The sequence below is a fragment of the Falco rusticolus genome, chromosome 5 (assembly GCF_015220075.1).
Source record: "Falco rusticolus isolate bFalRus1 chromosome 5, bFalRus1.pri, whole genome shotgun sequence".
In the NCBI taxonomy this organism is placed as follows: domain Eukaryota; kingdom Metazoa; phylum Chordata; class Aves; order Falconiformes; family Falconidae; genus Falco; species Falco rusticolus.
This window is the reverse complement of record NC_051191.1, coordinates 20480677-20501908: the sequence shown is the minus strand read 5'-3', so window position 1 is coordinate 20501908 and position 21232 is coordinate 20480677. Positions and strand designations below refer to the sequence as shown.

The window sequence follows — 21232 nt, the reverse complement described above, 5'->3', positions numbered from 1 at the left end:
AAACCCCAAAAAAACCAACCACAACTTTTTTTTTTCTTTTACTCTGATAACTGTCACTAGAAATACTGACAGGAGCCCTCAGGACTCCTCAGACAGGAACACAGGTCCTTCGTATTGCCTCCAGCGAGTTCACAACAAAAGTGCAGCTGCAGAGATGCGTGTTTGAATTACTTAGCTGTAACTGGAGTGGGCTACCTACCAGTATTCAGAATTATCCTCCAAATAGGAGAAATTATCTGAAGGGTTGGGGGGGAGCAATACGTAAGAGCAAGTGTGAGATTCTATTTAGAGACAGAAGCAATCCTTTTCATAAATAGAGAATGAGGCATGGATGAGTAGGCAAGAATGTCGCCAAAAGCATATCTGTGCAATTATCCTGGGGCACTAGCTGAAAAATAGAAGACCCAAGCTGCTGTGGGAAACCCAACATAATATGTGGGAGTGTTGTCTCAAAGACCTGGGGAATAATTTTTCCATTCTCCTTGGTAAATGTCCACTTGGAGGTAGTGAACTTCAGAAGTGATTTGTATTAGCAAAAGGTAATCTAAAGGATAGTAGTGAGAATGATCAGAGGTGTAGAACGTTAACACAGGAAGAAAAATTGAAAGAATTGGTCCACTTTGTCAAGAGAAGACAAGGTCATATGAAGACATATGCCTCATCCTACAAGGAAGAGGATTTTCGAGGAATTGAAGAGTACCACCTTGGTGTCCATGGTGGGCTTAATTTGCAGCAAGGTGAATTTCATATTGCATTGGGGATAATAAATGAAAAGGACCAATACAATGTTCTAATAGAATAATGAAGCCAGCCAATGGTTTCCTAGAAAAATGTCATTAACTCTCTTTGGAAGAAGTTAAGAGCAGATCAGAGAAGCATCTGTCCAGGGCTTGCAGAAATCTGTTTGATCCTGCTTTGAGAATGGGGGATGGTGTAGGTGATTTCTCAGAATTTGTCAGTTTTGTATGATACCAGTGTTTTTCTAGAACATGTGTTTTCAGCCAGCTTAATTGAGTATCTTTGAATATCTTAATGATAGCTCTTTTGGGGTTCTGTTGCTCAGGCCTTCTCAGAGTACCAGATCCAGCAGATGACAGCTAACTTCGTGGATCAGTTTGGCTTTAATGATGAGGAGTTTGCAGACCAGGATGATAATATCAAGTAAGTTTATAAAACTTCAAAAGCCTTATATTTAGCATGTAAGCCTCTTTGCATATAATCTTCTTCTGGTTCAGGTTTTAAAATGAACCGCACTGTATACCTCCTTCAGTTTGAAACAAACAAAAGACTGATCAGTGGCTTGAAAAACAGCTGACCTTTTTTTCCTTTCATAGGAGTCCACCCTTGATCTCCAAAGACCGTTTTAGAACTAAGGAGAAGTACTTCTTCATTTTGAAGAGAAACATTAAATAAAACATGCAACTATTATCTGTCCATATTCTAGAATAAATTTAATTGCACAGAAAGCAAAGCATTACAGCAAACGCTAGGCAATTACAGAAATATTTTCCAGTGGCATTAAGTCTTTATTGAAATTAGGAGTAGAAGAGAATAGCGTTCTGATGAAGTCCACAGGAAAATTTAGCCATTATCTCCCTTAAAAAAAGGAAGCATAGATAAGGCAGGAGCAAATAACAGTTCAAAGAAGGCAGATGTAGGTGGATTTAATGATACGTGACTTGCTGAATTCAGTGCTGGAATTTGTGCTGCTTTTACAGAATAACTACTGTAATCTAATTAAAACTGCAGGTCATTGTCTCACCTTGAAAATTGTACCTAAGGACATTACTGGGACTGTAATTATCCTGCTTATCCATAATGGTTCAGAAATTGTAACCATTTAGTATAGTTACTGGTGGAAAAGTGCTCCAGGAGGATAACCCAGTGTGTTTCCTGCTCATCAGTTTTGCCCATTTGCCGTCATCTCATTGCAATGTTCATCTCAATCAAAGGAATTATTTGTCATCCAAGGTGACAGGGAGAGTATGTGACTGCCATACCCGCTGTGCATACTGTCCTACGGCTGACACTCATAGGCCAGCAAATGTTGAGTCTGTTCTCTGAAGAACTGCAGGATCCTGGTGTCTTGGAATCCTGACAGAAACTGGAATCTTTTAGCCCAGAAAGCTCAGGGTATGCCACATGGCTCTGACTCTTTGGCTGCTCCAGATTTGATTTTTTGAGGATTCTTTTTCTGGTTCTGCTCAGACCATATTTTTAGCAACCCTTGGCTTCCATGAAATACCTTAAATGAAATTATGATGTGGAAATAGTTCCGCTGCTTTAGAGTTGCTTTCAAGCATGAATCAGAGTAGAGAGTCACAAGATTCTTAGGGTCTTAGGAACTCCATTAAGGTGTTTGCCAAATAGTTGGGAACTGTATTCTAATATGGAGAAAGATTTTGGAGTCCACCTTTCTGAGCATTGTAGATGTCAGAACTTCAATAAGGCCCAGAAGTTCCAGACTAGAATGAGAGTTTAAATGAACGTGGATTACTCTAGTTCTACTCATTTTTAAAAAATAAAATACAGTTTTAACCTCTGTGAGACAGCAGCAAATCTTGAACTTGTTTGTCTGCGTGGAAGGGAAGAGTTAACTTACATGAGGAGCTTCTGATGGTAGCTAATGCCATTTTTAAAGTGAACATGAAACTGAATGAAATCTGTAACTGGGATGTTATCCCTCTATTTGTGATTAGAAAAGGAGAAGAATACACTACAAAGCGGTTCTGACACTGAACTTTCTGAGAGTGGTACTTGTCATCTCTTTTCCAGCTCTTGAAAACTGTTGCAGATACTAATTTGAATATTTGAAGGAATACTAATAATGATTCAATGTCCTGGTTATTTGCGCGACAGTATTTTTTGCTAACTAAACAGGCATCTTTAAAAAGAAAATAACACTGTCCAAACTTAGAGATGAGTAGATACGGTCTGTTGCCCCGAACTGCCAGTCGGTTTGAGTTTTTTGGCCTGTAGCACCCTCTGCTGTTCTTCCAATAGCTGCTCTTAGGTCTGCATCAGAAATTGGGTTATTTACTAATTTTTGCAGCATACATGTCTTAGTAATGCATTGGGGTTGTTGAGCGCCGCTAGTATGCTAAGATTCCCTGAAGTTACTGTAATTATGTTAAAACAGGTGGGTGCAGTCCCTTCTGGATAATTCCGGGTGTATGCCTACCGTGCAGAGTTTAGTCCTGTCTCTGGGTCTTGTCTCATGCTGAGGAACCCAGTGGAATTCCTGGGCGAACGCAGGACTGGAATTCCAGAGCAGCTGGGTGCAGCTCCTTCTCTTTTTAGTTAATTATGAGGTTTGGGGTTTTTTTCTATAAGATTTGGATCAGCTGGAGAGACCTGGTGAAAAAATTAAGATAGTCTTTATGTTCCATAGGTACCATGAGAGTTGCAAAATAACAGCCAGACATTGCTGTGGTTGCCATGAAGCCCCAAAATACCCTATCAACGTGATAATGACAAAATTTTTTCAATTGAGTATTGAATCAGACCTAAGAATGAAGATCTGAAATATTCTTTCATCTCAAAGAGAGGAGACCATTGTGCGTAATACAGAAGTGAATATTCAGGAAACAAACACAGAAGGCATTTAGTGGTCGTATGAAGTGTCTCTGTGGTTAGCTATCCTCCAGTCTTGTGCTGGGGATGCAGAAGTGCTTTGTTACTCCATGCCATCACTAAAGTTTCTTTCCCTTCTTTTTGCAGTGCTCCCTTTGACAGAATCGCAGAGATAAACTTCAATATAGATGCAGATGATGACAGTGTAAGTGGGTTTTTTGGTATGAAACAAATATTTGGGATTAAATAATTATTTATTTAATAGAGCAGATCTGCCAAGGTTATGCTTGAATCAGCTGTTGTTGTTTTGAAAGAAGAAGATTTGGTATGTTATTTTGGTCAAGGAGAAGGTGTCCTCATGACTGAGTTCATTTAAGGAGCTCAGGGTGTTACATGTACCCTCAGAGAATCTCCCTACAGTTTACAGCTTTGGTGAGGATGTTCAGTAATAGTACTCTTTACATTGAAGGAATCTTCACCCCCCCCAGCAGTGTCAATCTGTTTTCCTTATTTTCACTCTGATCATCTTCCCGTAGCCAGACTAGGAAAAAATGCAAATAGAGAGCACTGGGTTTCTTAGGGGTCTAAATACTGCCATGCTGTGCCTTGCCTTTTCTGTTTTATTGACTTAAAATCAGTACTCACTGAAGAAGCTGGACAGTGGCTAAAAGAGGTGATGCCAGGCTCATTCTCCTGACCAAAGCTTGGTTTTGTCAATACTAAGACTTAGGTTTCCTTAGTCTTAAAATACTTCCTTTTTCACTTAAACAGTACTACAGAGAGTTTTTCTTCTCTCTTCTGGTGCTCTGTACAGTGCTTTGTTGATAAAGAAAACTTGTTTTCTTTTTGAATTTGCCAGCTAAGTCTACAGCCACCAATAGCTATTTATATGCTTTGCTTAACTTGCTTTTTTCCTGAGTAGGCAGTTTTTGTGTGTGACGGAATTCTAATGCAGTTCCAAGATGGTCAGTTTGTGAATGTATTCCTAAGGGAATTACTTCCAGACCTCTTCTACAGTGACTTTATATTCCTGCCACTGTGAGGGATACAGAGGGGAACAGCTATGAAGCAGCGTGCAGGAGTTCCTGCTGTTCTGGAAGCAGTGCTGGCTGAGATACTGTTGTGTTCCTTTCTTGATCTATCAGCGGGCTGCTTCTGAGCATTCTGTGCTATCGTAACTCTTCCACAGCTGAGTGTTGCTTGTTGCACAACCTGGGATGTAAAATGAAATAAATGCAAACACCTTCATAGTATTAGTTGTGTACAAATGCTGTTCTATGAACTTCCTATTGCTGAAGTTCTTGTTCTTGTTTCCAAAGAATGAATGGAACTTGATTTCTTCTTAATATTATTTTAGCCTAATGCTTCCCTCTTTGAAGCCTGCTGCAATGAGCGGATCCAACAATTTGATGATAATGAGGAGGAAGAAGACATCTGGGAAGAGAAGGAGATAACCTATGCAACGCAAGTTAAATCAAGAACACGGTAAGGTGAAAACAAAAGATCAAAATCTTTTTTTTTTTCCTTCCTAAATGCTATGAAACTGTACATTTCAGTTAAGCACATGCTTATTTGTCATTTATGTGCTTTGAGGCTTTTTTCTAAAGTCTGAGTACTTTCCATGTCACACTTCTGCAAAAAGAGATGGGGGTTTGTTTTGAATGTGAAGCAAAGATCCAGTTGGAGGAAATGCAGTAATGATTGAAACACCTAGTTACTGAGTATATTATCAAAGTTAATTAAAAAAAAATCCTTAGTTTGAAACATTTAGGACTTATTCTCCTTGTATTTGGAGAAAAGGAGGTTGAAAGAATTGTAAGACTGAGGGTAATAGACAGTATATTCTTTTTCAAGATGTAAAAAAAAAAAATGTTTTGCACAAGCATGAGTGACCTCCTGTGGTGCATATCTGACATTGCAAATAATTTACAAATTTTCATCTCGTTGATATAGTCAGTTATTAAATAAAGTTATTTCTGTAATTCCAAGTCTGAAAATATGATGAAATGAGACAGGGAAATTGCCAGGACCTTAACATTTATTTGCCTAGCATCAGTAAACTGATTGTCTTGCTCATACACAGAATTGACACCACACTAGTATTCCCCTTGTTTACGACTGTTTTGTCTGCTCATATCACTCTCCAGTCCTGAATATGTCACTGCACATATTCCACATTGCAACTCTGCAGATGCATTCTGACAAGTGAAGCACTTAAGGACCTTAGTGTAAATCTCTAGAGGAATGCCTGCTATTACCTGTCTGAGCTTTGCATCTTTTTGGGAAATAAGCCCTGTAAAAGGCATTCAGACTTGGTCAGCTCACAGTTTGTGCTTTCTGCCTGGGGCAGGGAGCAAGCAGATGAGGAATGAACTGGCTGCCCTATGGGTTTTTCTAATTCCGAGTTCTGCAATTTAGATTTGGAGCGTCTCAGACCTCAGAGAGTTCGTCAAAAAGTGATCTTGAGAACGGAGATCATGATGGCAGTGTAGACTCTGAAGAAGAGGAGGAAACAGAACAGCAGCCACCTCTTTCCTCAGCAAACAACAACAAGAACAGTGTTTCTGAGCAGAAGGACTCTGACTCCTCTGAAGGTAAAGAGTTTCAAACAGCACCATCCCATTTGAACTGAGATCTGTAACATCTTTGCAGAACAGCAGTTTGCAAATTGCCAGGTTTCTATGGCTATTCTTTAATTCCACCTGTGCAGCAGATGAGAAGTGTGAATCTAATTATTTGCCTCTGAAATACTAGTGAGCTTGAGTCCTGCCCAGCTGCTTCAGAATAGCAGTGTGATGCTTCAGTTATGCTAAGCCAACCACACAGGTACAAGTACAGTAATAATACTAGCTTTTGGTACAAATTAGCGGAGGATTATGGCATTAACTCCGTACATTATACTACAAGAGTTTTATGCAGACCCTTGCCAAGCATCTCCACACACCATGCATCTGCATTCTCTGCCTAACTGCCTTTCTGGTTTTCATGTGTGTGTTGCAAAACCATTCTTACACTGCCTTGAAGGAAGGCTGTAGAGGGACAAGGTTTTCCCAGACCACAGTGCAAACAATGTTAACATAAATTCATGTTGTCAGTAGAACAGATTCGGTCAACTAAAATACAGGGACCAAAATGTTTTCCCAAACATTTGTTTTTCATATGGTGCAAGCATTTTCAGTTTTAAAACGTTTGTTTTTCTCGGTGATGTCGTTGTATTGTAACTATGAGCGTAATGCATATTTATTCCAGTAATAGCTCTGTACACCCATTTGGTGGTGTCAGATATTTTCAAGTCTTGCCAGGAAGAACCAGTATAAATGACACAAATGGCAACCTGTGGATAGTGTACATTAGTTTAGTTACCCTTTGGGTCTGGCGGATCCCCGTAGCAGCCCTCCTAGTGTGCTTCTACTGGTAGCTAGAAAGGTGTTGATAAGACACCAGCATTTTGACTACTGCTGAGCAGTGCTTGCACAGCATCAAGGGTGCCTCTCCAATCTTCCTCCCACCCTCACCAGTAGGCTGGAGGTGAGCAAGATCTTGAGAGGGGGACATGGCCGAGACAGCTGACCCAAACTGACCAGTGGGATATTCCATACCATACATCTGTTCAGATGTAAAAGCAAAGAGAAAGGAGAAGTAAGGGGAGGACATTTGTTACTTATGACATCTGTCTTCTGGAGCAACTGCTACATGTACTGAAGCCCTGTTTCCCAGGAAATGGCCAAACATCACCTGTGGATGGGAAGTAGAAAATAACATCTTTTGTTTTCCTTCGCTTCTGCACATGTGACTTTTGCTATTACTTTGTTTAATTGCCTTTATCTTGACCCACAAGTATTTTTTCCCATCTTATTTTCTTCCCCCCATTCCGTTGAGGAGGGGAGTGATAGAGTGGCTTGGGGAGCATCTGGTGTTCAGCCAAGGTCAACCCATCACATCCTTCTAGAGACATTACTTCAAATTTTGGTTCAATTTTTGAGTGAGTGTAGACTTGGTGGATCTCTACTACTCTCACTTTTGTTGGATGCAAATCAGTTGGCACAACAGATCTCTGCAACTCATTCCCTTTCTTGAGAAAAGGTAATTAAAATGGTTTTGCAGAATTTGTGATTTGTAGGAATAGAAATACATTCTAATGAATAAGGCTGGAACTGTAAAAAAAAAAAACAAACCCAAACTGTGATCTTAGGTTTGCTCAACATCACTTCTGTGATAGTAAACATTTTAATCCATGTATCAATTCCTCACTTGTAATTGCCACAATTAAACAGTTAGTGATTGAAGTTGTTGAAAGCCATGCCTCCTAGTTTTTGACAGGAAACTAAAGTGCTTAAGAGTTCAGCTGAAAATCACTGGCTGGAAGAATGAAGACATTCATAATATCATTTTATTTAATTGATGCTTCTCTCTTGTGGATAGTACGTTCATACTTACCAGAAGAGGGATTGTCAAGATGGTTGTTTATAATGTGTGAGACAGGCAGCTTTCTGTAGGTTTCGAAGGAGTGCCGTTGGATGGTCTTTCCTTTTTTGTCTCTGGGATCACTTCAGAATATTCGGGGGATTGCCAAAGATTCTGAAAACTTGTGGGAACTCCAGTCTGTTGCTCTGTCTCCAGGGTCTGGATGGACAGCTGTGTTTGAGCCCGTGAACTCGAAGCCCCCCACACCCTGTGTTGCCATGGATGTTGGATCAAGTGTATGGGATTCAGCAGCCCCAGAGAACACTGCACCAGAGGAGAAAGGATGGGCAAAGTTTACAGACTTCCAGCCGTTCTGTTGGTAAGAGGGGCACACGTTTTTTTCCTGTTTCTTTATAACTTCTGGATGAAGGAATACTTGAAAGATGGTTTGGAGTATATTGACTGTAACTTTTTCTTCTTCCCTTTCCCTTCCCCTTGTGTTTTAATACTTTTGTGTTTTAATACTGTCCAAGTGTTTGGATCAGGGCTTCATACTTCCCTTTGCCTTCCAGTGCTTCTAAATGGTGTTAGCATTCATGTCTTATGATACAATAAGTGACTCATGTCACTGCTGCTACACTGTGAGTATAAAATAAGTAAATAAGTTTTTTAGAAGTTAAAAATACTTATGTAAAGAAAGAGTTAGGCCCTAGTGATTTCTTCTGTTGGGGATATTTAGAAGCAGAACCAAGGTATCTGTACTTCATTCTTAAGACTTTTTCCCCTACTTTAGCTCAGAATCAGGTCCACGATGCAGTTCTCCTGTCGACACAGAAAGCAATGATTCAGATGGAAACCCAAAGCAGAGTCAAGACAAGAACTGTAAGTGAGAATGTTACAAGACAAAGCAGATGTATTATTTAAGCTGTTTGAAATTCTGTGTAGTGTGCCATGCCTACAAGGGAGAACTTCCCTCCAGTGTCATCTGCCTTATCTTACTTGAAAGCTCTCTTTCATACAGAAATCAATCTATTAAAATATTAACTCCGAAATCCTGAGCGTTTATTGGGATAATATTTAGCAAGAAAAGGATGAAATTTAAGTTAATAAGAGTTGATGTCACAGAGATGATTAATTTATAAACTGTTTGAAAGCCCTGTTTTAACTGTATGCTTGATTATAAAATTACTTGCTAAAAATTAAAAGGCTAGGATAAGTTATAGTATCAGTAATTGTGCCGAGCCAGTTGGTAACTTCAGTCTGATTTTTTTCCCTTATCCTTTCCGAGCAAGGAAAAATAAAATTTAACAAAGGACTTGGTTCCGTTGAAATTAAACTTTTGTCTGTGGTAACAACCAAAAGGTGGATAATACTGAAAGGGACAGTATGGTACCTTTATCTGCTACATACATTTTCTGGGATACTCTCCCAGCAGAGCTGGAGATTCAGCTCAGTAGAGTTCAGACCAGCTGTGATGACCTTTTTATGTATGTGCATCGTTTCAGTCTACCCAGGTAGAGGTCTTCAGTCAGGCACTGGGCGTTACATCAAGTCATGTGAGCAGATGCCAGCTTTGGCAAGAAAAACACTTTCTGAGACGGCAACACTTCTTTGCCACTTTTGTGAGAGGCTTTCCTTCCATGTGGAATTGAAGCCAATGAACACTTCAAAAAGTATAGCTGCGTACATTATACCATAAGTTCCCAGAGCTCGGGTCACAGTCAGCAGGGACCCCAGGAACTGTCTTAATCATCCCTTCAGAGTTGGTACCATTCAACAAGTGAAGAAAATAGTCTCCTCTGCAGTTTCTATTAAATACAGACATGAGATGGCAGGTGGAGAACGCTCATTTGTGGGGTTGGCCTTGTTTTTTCTTATTTGCAACAATAATACTGCATGTGGTGGGATCTGCACAGAAATCATCATCTCAAAATTTGCCATAGCTGTGAACACTCTGTTTTACACCACCCTGCTTACTGGAGGTTGTACCTGGGGAGTTGTTCCTGTGGTTTTGTTCATTTTGCAATGCAAATTATTTACTTTTCTCAGTCAGCGCTGCCTCTCCCTGTGTTTGGAACGTCTGTGTCACAAGGAAAGCTCCACTGGTGGCCTCAGACAGCAGCTCCTCTGGAGGTTCTGACAGTGACGAGGAGGAGGATAAAGCTGATATCGTCACAGAAACCATCAGCACAGGCTCGGGCCAGGAAACCATCAAGCTGACTATGGATGCTAAAAATGAGAAGGCTGTTTTCACCAGGTGCGAAAGGAATCTCCTTGGGCTGGGGTCCTGCTCTGCCCTGGTTTTAGCCCCCGTGTCGCTGGGGTTGATGTATTACTTTCCCCCTTCAGACAGCACTGTCCCAAATGTCCCGTGTGAGGATGTCTTACAGCTTTCTCGTCACAGTGGTTTTGTTTTAAGAAAATACTTACAACGGGTTTATTTTAAGAAATGTGCATGGCTTGTTTTGGTCACTCGGCCATCTCACAGAAGCATGGCCCAGCTGGCTGGCTGGCTGCACAGTAGATCCAGGCTCAGGTCAGGGATGCCAGGTACGACAGCACGCAAGAGTAAAGCAAAGCCTCACATGATGGCAGTGCAAGGTCTGACATGAAATCAGTGTGTGGTCTTGCAGGGGGAAGATTTAAATGAGTCAAGCTGTCATTTTGCCCTTATTGTCAAAGTAGTAAGTTACAGACAATAAATGATAAAAAATGCAAAATGCCAGAAAAAGATACAGCAGATCTCAGGTTGGTTAGCTTTTGGGCAGCAGTGTGGTTGGAATTGCATGTGTTTGAATCTAGCCTACTCCAATCATTTGAGATAGGAAGTTGGTTTTCAAAACATTTAAGCATCTAGTTCACTGTGGTGCATCCAGGAATATTACCTAATTCTAAAATATTTGGGTTTTTTCCTCATATTCCTTACAAGTTTGTAGGGTGCGATTTAACAACTTGGAGTACCTGTGTTTTATGCATCTAGTTCAGGAACAGGTATTTTACTTTTTAGAATACACGATGTTTGTTGTTTGTGGGTTTTTTTTGAAAGTCAGTGTGAGCTGCTTGCATGTGTACACACTCCAGCAAATAGCTACTAGGAGTTAAAAAGCAGTGGCTCAGGAAACAAGTGGGATTACAGAGCTAAGTGAAATGATGGGAGGCAGTTAACCGAAGGTACGCTTGGTTAGGCAACTCTGAATTAGTTTTTAGTAATGTGGCTGGTTTTTATATTTGATGTCTACCTCGGATGGTCTTTACTCTTCATACTTGGAATGAGCGAGATGCCTGAGATTTCTTTGCTTGCAGTGATTGCATCTGAAGAGCTGTTTTGATAAATGGAGTTAGTTTGTATGTGTAGGGATGGCATGGCCAAGCAGACTGGCTTCACAGAAAATGAAAGATGAGGAAAATGCAAACACTGCTTGCTGTACTAAAAGCAGCATCTCCTTTTCCACTTTTCAGTGCATTTGAATTATATCTAATTAAATCCATTGGCATGTGTATCTAAAACAAACTGTGCTCCAGATGTTTTTCCTCTCTGAATGCATGGTGTGAGCAGAGTATACACACGTGACTGTCTGGATTCACAGTAGCGGTGTAAATCTTATTTGGCATGTTCTTACATTTTCCATTTATTTGCTAGTAGGTAGGAATTTTTTTTTTTCCCCTGATTTGGCTGGTTAGATGTTGTGGGCTATCCTGTGGTTTCAGGCAGTGTAATTTTGAATGTGTTTTTCTCTCAAAGTAAGTGTATTTATCTTGAGCACTTTCAATGTGGACCAGACTTCGAGAACCTGCTTGGTTTTGCATGACTGCAGTTCTACAAGACTAATTCCATTTTGGCAAAGAAAGTAAATACTTGAATAACCACAGTCTCCACTTAAAAGGTGTCTGTAGCTTTCCACAACTATAATGGCAGCCAAAAATCGAAATAGAAGCTGTAGGAAGACAGAAACCTGTTTACATAGATTGTGATTTCAGCTGCTTCAGATCTGTTTAGTGTCCAGGCTTCTCACAGTATATAGATTGCAGTCTTGACCAGTGACAGTAATGGAAACTTCTGGTATCCTCAGCTCTTCCAAACCAATCTGCCTTCTGTTAGAACAGATGCAGTTAAACTCTGACTGCCAGTAGTGAACATAGTAATTTTTTTCCATGTTCCTTAATGATTCCAAGGAAGTGAAATATGCTGAAAGTTTTAAGAATATTTTGGATTGACTGTGGTTCTTGATCACTTTCTACAAGCACTTCCCCGCCGGTCTTCCTTCTCCTTTTTTCCCCCCTCCCTGCAATACTGACATCTACAGTGGAGATCTTTAATACCTGGAGCTACACAAGGACTCTATAGATTATACAATCACTAGGGTCATGAAAGAGCCAGATGTTACAGTAAATGCTTCCAGATGTTGCAGTAAATGCCTCTAAATACCCTCCATGATCATCTCAACTGCTGATGCTTCTCTGCCTGCCCAGACCACCCCAAAATTTAAACTCTGGAAAGTTAATGATTTGTCCTTGCATGGCTTAGCAGAGTATTCTTCATGGCAGTTTGCTTAAACTACTGCTATGAATATTGGCTACCTTAAACAGCAAACAAAATAAGGTGTTTCAGATGTATTTAGCTAACTTCCTTTCCCATATCTGATTCTATATGGTAGTTTCTTGTAAAATAATGAGTAGCTTTGCAGAAATTCTCCTACTAAAGATCTTCCAGTATTGCCAAATCTCGCTCTGTGATAACTTCAGAATGTGTGTGTTAGACTTGGGAAAGATGTTTTTTACAGTGTATTAAATCATCTGCTTTTTTTGTATATTGATCTGAATTTTGTGTGGAAAATGCTGTGTTCAGTGATTGTACTCTTTGAAATAGCTTTTAGATGTTCCTGCATATTCTCCTGGCAGGAACACCGCTTGAGGACACAGTTGCAAAGTTAACACTTTTGTCTGTTTTTTCAGCAATCTTTACTGTTTTCTTTTTCTTCCTTTCTTTGCTTTCTTTCTATCTCTGTCTCTCTTGCTGCCTTTCTCTCTTGCTGTGGGTATCTCTCAGAGTATTTAGACCTGCAGTCAGAGGGTATGTATGACGGTGATCTTCTCAGGGTTCCAAACATCCACCTGACAAGTAGTTTCTCCCATTAGTTACTTCATACTGGGCTGGAAAAAAGCACTGTTGGACCCATTGGACTGGGGAAGCTCATCTTTTTCACAATCAGTTAAAACAGATCCTAGAAATTATATTTCCAAAATGTGCGTTTGAGGTTGTGTATAGTCCTTTGCGAAAGTATGCGCACAGTCAACATAGCCATTGATGAACTGTTAAAAAGCAAATAGTGTTTAGTGGTTTCATGCATCCTGTCCTTGAGCTTCTGCCATTCCACCTGTTTGTGAGCTCTTTCTGCAAATAGGATTTTTTTATTATTTTAAATGGAAGGTTCATGCTCTGGTCAAGATGACTGTAGGAAAGCCTTGCTGACTGCAGTTTGCTAGTGCACACGCTGCTAGAATTGCTGCCTGAATTAGGTGGGGTAATGGTCAAGACTCTTGAGACTTTCTCACAACAGCACTAAGAAATACCCTACTTGTATGCCATAAAATAATGGTTGGTATGTTTTCCAAAGGGTCTTTGGTTGGGGGTGGGTGGGTTGGTTTTGTTTTGGGGTTGGTGGTTGTTTTGGTTTTTTTACAAAATACTTATTTTTTTCCCCAGCTTTTTCTTTGTTTTAAATTGTGGGGTTTTACTAATTATTTTCTAGAATGAGTTTCCCCAGTCACAGTATGAGCTTGCAAGACTTGGCTGTAATTTCTGGATGAGATCAGAGACAAAGAGAAATTCACTGTAATAAGCATGTCTCATAACTGTTGCATTTGAAGGAGGACTATGTTACAGCAAATGCATAAACTTTCAGATCTAGAAAGAGCAGTTACCTGATGAACACAAATACCATCCTGACTTCTCAGGGCAGGAGGTTCAAGAAACGCAGCTTAGCATGTGCCTGCAGCCTCCGGAGACTAAGGGCTTTCAGAATTGTAAGCTGTGTGGTATTTTAAAATAGTTCTAACTGTAAGATGTACTGACTTAACTTACTATTTTAATAATTGACAATGCCATTTTAACAAACTTTGGAAAGTCTTCTGCCTCTTCCATAAGCAGGAGAGTACGCATTGCATTTATCTCGCAGTACGTGCTATCAGGCTGTATTTTTTTGCCAGGAAAATGTAGTAATATTCAAGCTGTTAATGAGTGATCCGAGAGGTGTAGTCCATGCCAGTATTGACTGGCCAAGTATTCTCGAAGCTGTTCAGAGCAAGTGCAAGCTGTGAAGGTCTCAGAAATTTCTGCAAGGCTTTGCTGAAGTTGTAGAGGCAATCAATGAATGAGAGAGGTGAAATGTGAGGGCTCTGAAGCAGTGTGAGCCTGGTCAGCTCCACGCTGCTCATGTTTATCAGTCTGTAGGTAGCAGAATAAACAGTATGAGACTTGCATTCAATGGAGAAAGCAGAATAATGGATGCAAAAGTGTATACTTTTTGTGGGAAATTACTTGCACTTCCATGTCTGTATGCTTCACTTTTAATTGTATGATAGTAACCGAACCTAAGCTTTTGCATTTCTTCTTTCTGATTTTCAAAAGATATCTGAAGTATTTTGAAGCTGAATTGTTCTAATAAGGTTTCTGAGCAGCTTCTTAAAAGATGAGCTGCTCTCAAAAAAAATAATCCAGCTTTTGCTGTGTATGGTGATAGTGGACATGGAACGTTGTAACTTTGGATTTCTTTTTCAGTTTATTAACTTCACCTGAAATGCTTTTTTCCTTTATTTTTTTTTAAAATGTATTTAATGGTTAAATAGGTTTACTGTCCCCCTCTCCTTAGTGCCTCCTCACCTGACTAGCTTGGATAAGCAACTGAAAAAGAAAGTTTAGAGGGGAGGCTGGAATCCATCTGAGCAATAGTGCTTGCTGTCTGTTAAAAAATGAATTTCTTCTGTGGCTGTGTGATACCAACTCTCATCTAGTACATTTGTCACTTCTGGAGGCAGACGCTGTGGGTGCTGCAGCGGTTTCCTTAGAACTGAGGTGAAAACGAGACAGTGCTAGCAATTTCTTCATTTTGCAGAGATTTCTGCAATTTCTGTGTTACAGTGTTAAACCACTGTAAAAGTCTCCTCTTGTTTCTGATCATACACTGTTCCAGGGTGAAAGCACTTAACTGGCATTCTAACAGCAGTGACAACCCTAAATTGCTGAAATAGCTCAGAAATAGCAGCTGGCAGTGGTTTGTCCCATTGCTCTGGGCATGGGGGCTGGGGGGGCAGGGGCTCCACACTGCACGGGGGTCCCAGGGGCCAGGCTGGCGCTTGTGCAGGGCGGCTGTTGGCATTGGCCATCACTGAGCAAGGGGTTTCAGTGCAGGCAGCTGCTTGCACTCAGAAGAGAAAGTAATCCTCCAGTTTCCCCAGCTGAATGGAGTGACGTTGTCACAGTGGATGTTTTGAGCTCTCCCATTTTGGGATATGTTTTTTCTTTTCTGTGCCTGCCGACTGTTTGTCTTGCATGACGTCATGTTCGGATTCACCGTTGCATGTGACGAGCATGGAACATCAGCACAAGAAATGGTTCTCTTGCTTCTGTCTCCTTTCTCTGCCTAACTGCAGGGAGTCAAACAGATGATGAGGGGAAATGAGCATGCTGTGGGAAATGGGGCACGGAGCATGACACCACTGTTTTTGTAAAATTTGGCTGCATATCCATGTACATTTATTCAGAAAGAAACATAGAAGTGACAAATCTGAGGTCCCATTTCACCAGAAAACCCTTCCAATCTAAGGTGAACACTTAGTGCAGTAATTGGCATAGATGGGATCTTCTAAGCTGACCTAATTGTTGGCCTTTTTAATGCAGGTTGTTTGTAAATTTGGAAGCCGTGTTGTGGCTTGGTCTAATAAACAGCCAACACGTGATTTTCCAGCGTGTTGAGAAGTATGTATGTAGCATGGCTGCCCTTGCATCTCTTGCTTTGTCTTTTGGTTGGTTGTTGCAGAGCCTGGTGTTTAAGAACTTGCATGTGGGCTCAGCATGAGACGTGTTTAGGTTTCGCTTTTCATACATGTCTTGCTTCTTTGTTAATAGTACCGCTGTCTTTCCTAGTGTGTCTTCATCATGTTTTATTGTCTATGATACTAATTGTTTACCAAAGAGACTAGAGGATATCTAAAGTGTATCCCAGGAGCCACAGTAGTGAGCTTCAGAGGTGGGTAGAATTGAACTCCAAGGCTGTTTCACTCAGTATCAAATCCTTCTTTCCCAAAATACCTAAAGCTCTTTGATCATTTGGGACTACAGCCTGAATTCTTTATAGACCTTTTGGCAATGAGATGTAGATCAGCATTGCACTTACAGTCCGGAAGAGCCACATTAGGTACTGTAGCACGTGGATTTCCATCTGGCGCTGCAAGTCAGCTTGGCTTATTTGAACCAGCAGCAAAGCTGTTACAGCTTAACTTCTCTTGCTAGATCCAAGAGGCTCTCGGTAAACAGACCAGTGGAAAGACAGGGTGAGAGTGTGGTGTGTTTGGCAGCAGTGCTGTCAAAATGAGTGTTAAACAGAAGTTTGTGTGGTGAAACCGGGCAAGAGAGGTGTTCAGAAAAATTGCAGCATTGAAGTATTTGCCTCTATAAAGCTGGTGGAAATCTACAGGAAGAACTGAATTGTTATCAAAAATCGAGATCCTGATGTTTTCATCTTCATAAATAGAACAGCATATCACTTTATTTTAACTGGGTATCAGTTTTGATTTAGAATGGTTTTATGACAGCTTCAGTTATGATGAAGTGTGAACTGTGTTGAGTCCTGTTTTTTCTAAGAAGAAATTGCGCTTAAAGGAACACAGTTGTGTTGTCAGCTTTAGGAGGCTTTGCATTTGCAGGATTTGGGCATTAGAGCAAAAAAGAATGAACAACCATTTTGTAGCACCTAAGGTCTGGAATGAGGATATATAATGCTTCTTGTTTACATGTATTATATTACATGTAGTAAAAGCTGAGAACTCTGTGCTATCTTTGTAGTGGATTTTTCTCTTAAGAAGTTTATGGAGTCAAAATATATGCATTGAGAGTGCTGCAGGTTTGCAGTAGTTTGTGAAAAGCAAATCTCTCCAAAACATTCACAAGTGCAGGATGACCAAGTCCCACACCCTGTGCGGGCTCATCCCAGTTGGGCTTCCAGCAGGAGGTGAAACCTTCCCCCATGGCAGCTAGAAGCCAAAGTTCATTTTCTGAAGTCCCTTGTCTAAAACAGTGTGTGTGCATTTAGGAAGGGTCACTGAAAGTCATCTTGAAACCAGATGTGATACTGTCACAGCTTTCCATCTCTTCTCGTTGTTGGTGTAAACAGAAGACGTGTTCACATTTCCCGGTGGTGAGGCAGTATACATGTACGTGTGCATCTATTTTGCACAGGCATCAGTGACTTTGACCAGAACTGTTTCAGTAACCTTCCTTGTCTAATACGTGTACACATCAGTTAACATAAAATAAAGCTTTGGAAGAAGCAGCATTTAAAATACTTCTTAGCTTAAAATTATTATTGTAATTTATTGCATAATTATTCTAAGTGAAATCAGAGTGCTTGGCAGTACACATCACCCAGAGGAGATGTGATTGTACCTGCCTCAAGGAATTTGCTGCTTTAGAAGACAAACCATAGATGATGTTTTAAGATATGAAATGCATCAGGATGAGTAAACGAGAATAACTGACTTGTTTCCCATTCACCATCTTTACGATCCCTTGCCATGCCTCAAAGCAGTCTGTGAAATGTCATTGGAGGTTATTCCTCAGTTCATCACCCTCAAGTGACTGTAACCAAACCCCAGCAAATTTCACATTCTGAAGGTGGCTGCTGCAGGAGGTATTCCTTGCCAGGGTCTGTAATAGCACACAGGTATTCACACCTCTGGAGATTCCCAGCCGATTCATTGCTTGCTTGCTTCACTTTGCAAGACCCTAGGCAATAGTCCACTGCTGCAACAAAGTTTCTTTAGACCCCAAGATGATCTCCTTAAAGCTCTTCTGCAGAAGCCCTGTTGTATGAAGGTCAAGACCCTCCTGCCCAGAATGCTTTGAGCTCAGCTGTGTTACATCTACAGTGAAGCAAACTTGGTCAGCTCTGTTAAGCTTGATGTTCACTGAGCACCCAGGTGAGGAAACCACCACCAGACTCTGTGCCGGGGCTGTCTGGAAGCACCCAACCAGTGGTTAGGAGGAGGCATCTCCCAACTTACTTTACGCAAACTATGTTTGAACCTTCTAGAGGTGAAGATGGCTGGGCCTGGTAATGCGGGTCATACCTTCTAGTCTTATTTTCTGACAAGACTGAAGAGTATGGACATTCAGCTTCTGCACTGGAGGTGGTTGGATAACTCAGCCAAGCATAGCAGTGCTGGCGAAAAGAGAGGAGTCTCTGTTACAAGTTACCTCCAGAGTAGTATTTACAAATTTGGTGGTTAAGTTGCAGAATTTGGCTACGATGTTGAACTTGATGAACATAAAGGAAACTTGTCTGGCCACTCATGTCGGAGAGCCCAGCGGGCATGACTGTAGGTGGCATTCACAAGTTGGTTGTGCTGAGTGCTTGTCCATTTTGAAAAAAAGACACAGTTTTGGACAGACTTATGCTTGCTGTTGGGAAAATTTGTACAAGTGGCTTTGAGTTGGAGCTTAACAATTCCTAATTTTTTCTGAAGTGGGAAGTATTAGAGATCTGTTTGCAGAGCTTAACTAAGGAGAGTCTACAGTAGATATAGAACTAGATGGTCTTTAAGGTCCCTTCCTACCCAAGCCATGCTATGATTCTGTGCTAACTCTTCTTCCTTAGCATGCCTTAACCAACCTCACAAGAGGACAGTTAGATTCTTTGCAGGTAATGTGCTCTCTGTGCCTGCTTTCAGCCCCGTCAGGGTTTGGAACATGTACCCAGGTTGTTCGGTGCTGGGGAAGTGGACCATTAGATGGACTGCACTGGCAGCAGAGTCATACCAGACTGGTGTTTAAGGGATGCAACTAGCTGCTAAAAATAAGCTGGTCAGAGGAATATAATGCAAAATATTTGTGGGTACTAGAGTTTATTTTAGGCTAGAATTAGACACTGTTAGTAACCCTCCTGCCTGTGCCATAGTATTCTGTGTTCCCCATGAACTCCCTGTTTTGTTTTTACCCAGTTAGTCTGGCCCGTAAGTGTCCTTCTGCAGAGGTTTGCCTGTCCAGCTTTGCTTTTCCATGAGCCTGTTGAAGAGAGAAATTTCCCTGCCCTGTTAGTGGTCAGAGAGCCTCAGGACTTCATAGCATCGGAATCCTTGTGTCATGGAAATTTTTGTGTTGAATTTAAGAAGTTTATCTTTGAGCAATTTAAATCTCATGAGCTCCAGCTTCTTGTGTGGAAAGTAATTTTCTAATGACATTTCTGGCAACTTGGCTCAGTCCTCTGCTGTCTCATCTATCCCCTGCAGTTTCTCTAAGGTATATTTTTGTACTTGCGGTATTTCTTTTTAAGAGCATGTTAGCCCTTTAGGAAGATAAATGTTTTGATCTCCTTATTCCTCATTTTTTATGTCTTTTTTTTTTCAAGAGCACACAGAAAAGTGGCTACAGAAATAGAACCTTGATCTCAAAATCTCTGTCACATGTCTTAATTACCAGACTGTGATTATATGTATGCATTATAAACTCCCCTGGCAGCTGGTGGCAGGCTTCCAGCTCAAGTCATCTACTGAGTTTTCCTTCCATTTTTGTAGGCTTGCTCTCTGAAAGAAGGAGAAGAAATCATTCTCAAAACTAGGACTGAGTTAAAACTGTGAGGAAGATCATTCACATGCAAACTTGTCTCTGCCTTGGAAGGCAAAAAATAGATACGTTTGCAGAAATCATTTCTCCAGTTAGAAATATGGGTCTTTTAAATACAAATGTAGATTTGGATGTTTTGTGCTAGCAGGTTTTTTTCCTTTTTCAGGAATTGAGCTTCTGTTTTGTTGTAGGGATACGTGATTGGAAATGTTATCCCTCAGGTGTGGTAATCTTGTCACCTGATGTGTTACTGAAAGCAAGTTAATTTAACTGTGTTTGGCTTCTGAAGATAACCACTCATGAACATCCAATCAGCTCTTTTTGTCTTCCTCGGGATTTTAGGTTCTGTACTTAAAGTCTTTCCTAGGTGCACATGGAAGTATGAGGTGCCACTCGGGAAAAAAGCCTGTAGAGCAGAGAGCAGCGTGGGTGCCTGTATTAGATCAGAAACACACTTGCTGAAATCAGCGGCTTAAGGAGCAGTGGGCTTGGAAATGTGCTTGGTGGTGTTGGGTAATGGAGGGCAATTCCAGGGGAGGTGAACTCCTGTAGGCTGCCTTTCCCACCAAAGGCTGCACTGGAGGATCTTCTGGGGTCCCATCCAGCCCAGGCTGTTCTGTGGTCCTGCGCCAGGGGTACTGCCAGTCTCCAGTTACTGCCAAGGCAAGCAGTCTGCTTTTGGGTTGTTGCTCCCAGTGGTACTGCTGACTTTCTGGACCCTCTTTAACTTGCAGAGTCTTGGCTGCACATACTTCACATTTGCATCCTTCTGGTGCTTGTTTTCTGTGTTTGTAGGAGAGCACACCAGCCGAGGTAGTGGCGGAGGGCTGTAGAACATCTGGTTTGCAGACAATGGGGATATGAGGGAACTCTTAGGCCAGATTTGCTGCAGGAAGTGGGAGTGCCTTTCTTGAGGAGCTGTTCTCATGCATATTTGATGTCTTGTTAATTTTTAGGAAACATAGCCTCCAGGACGTGTATGTTGCTTTTTAATTCGTTTATTTTCAGTCCCTATTTCTTTATGGGATTTTTGTGGCCTGTGCTAGGAGAGGAAGGGGAATATTGTATTTTCTCTGTCGGGATTTAAACCCCATTAATTGACATTTTAATGTGAACTTGAATTCTCCCCACACAGTGATGCAGACTGCATGGTTATTGATAAGCTGGCCATCACTGACATTGCAACAACAAAAGCATCCAAACCCCTGAACAACATGGCCCAGCACTCAGAGGAGCACCAGAACACCGCCGCTGTTGTCACAGCTGTCACAGAAACAGCCACAAAAGACAGGTGAGATGGTCAAAACCCTCCTTTACCAGCCTGTGACAGGGAATCTGTTTTTACCATGTCACTGAATGTGGTTATTCTACCAATAGTGAATAGTCCAAGTTACACAAGTAGTACATCTGGAGTGTCTT

At 41.1% G+C, this 21232-nt stretch overlaps 1 protein-coding gene across 3 annotated transcripts in view; it reads left to right on the top strand.

Moving 5' to 3' along the window:
• Positions 1–21232, top strand: part of PPP6R2 (protein phosphatase 6 regulatory subunit 2) — a 120911-nt gene that overhangs the window by 83789 nt on the left and 15890 nt on the right. For all 3 annotated transcript variants that reach the window (XR_005104398.1, XM_037388700.1, XM_037388701.1), the window contains 8 exons: positions 1064–1161; positions 3721–3778; positions 4931–5058; positions 5992–6167; positions 8194–8356; positions 8771–8859; positions 10027–10234; positions 20949–21104. Coding sequence is in view for 2 of the 3 variants with exons in the window: in XM_037388700.1 (XP_037244597.1) it covers positions 1064–1161; positions 3721–3778; positions 4931–5058; positions 5992–6167; positions 8194–8356; positions 8771–8859; positions 10027–10234; positions 20949–21104 (1076 nt within the window). In the remaining variant the exon portion in view is untranslated. The remainder of the gene's footprint in view (positions 1–1063; positions 1162–3720; positions 3779–4930; positions 5059–5991; positions 6168–8193; positions 8357–8770; positions 8860–10026; positions 10235–20948; positions 21105–21232) is intronic.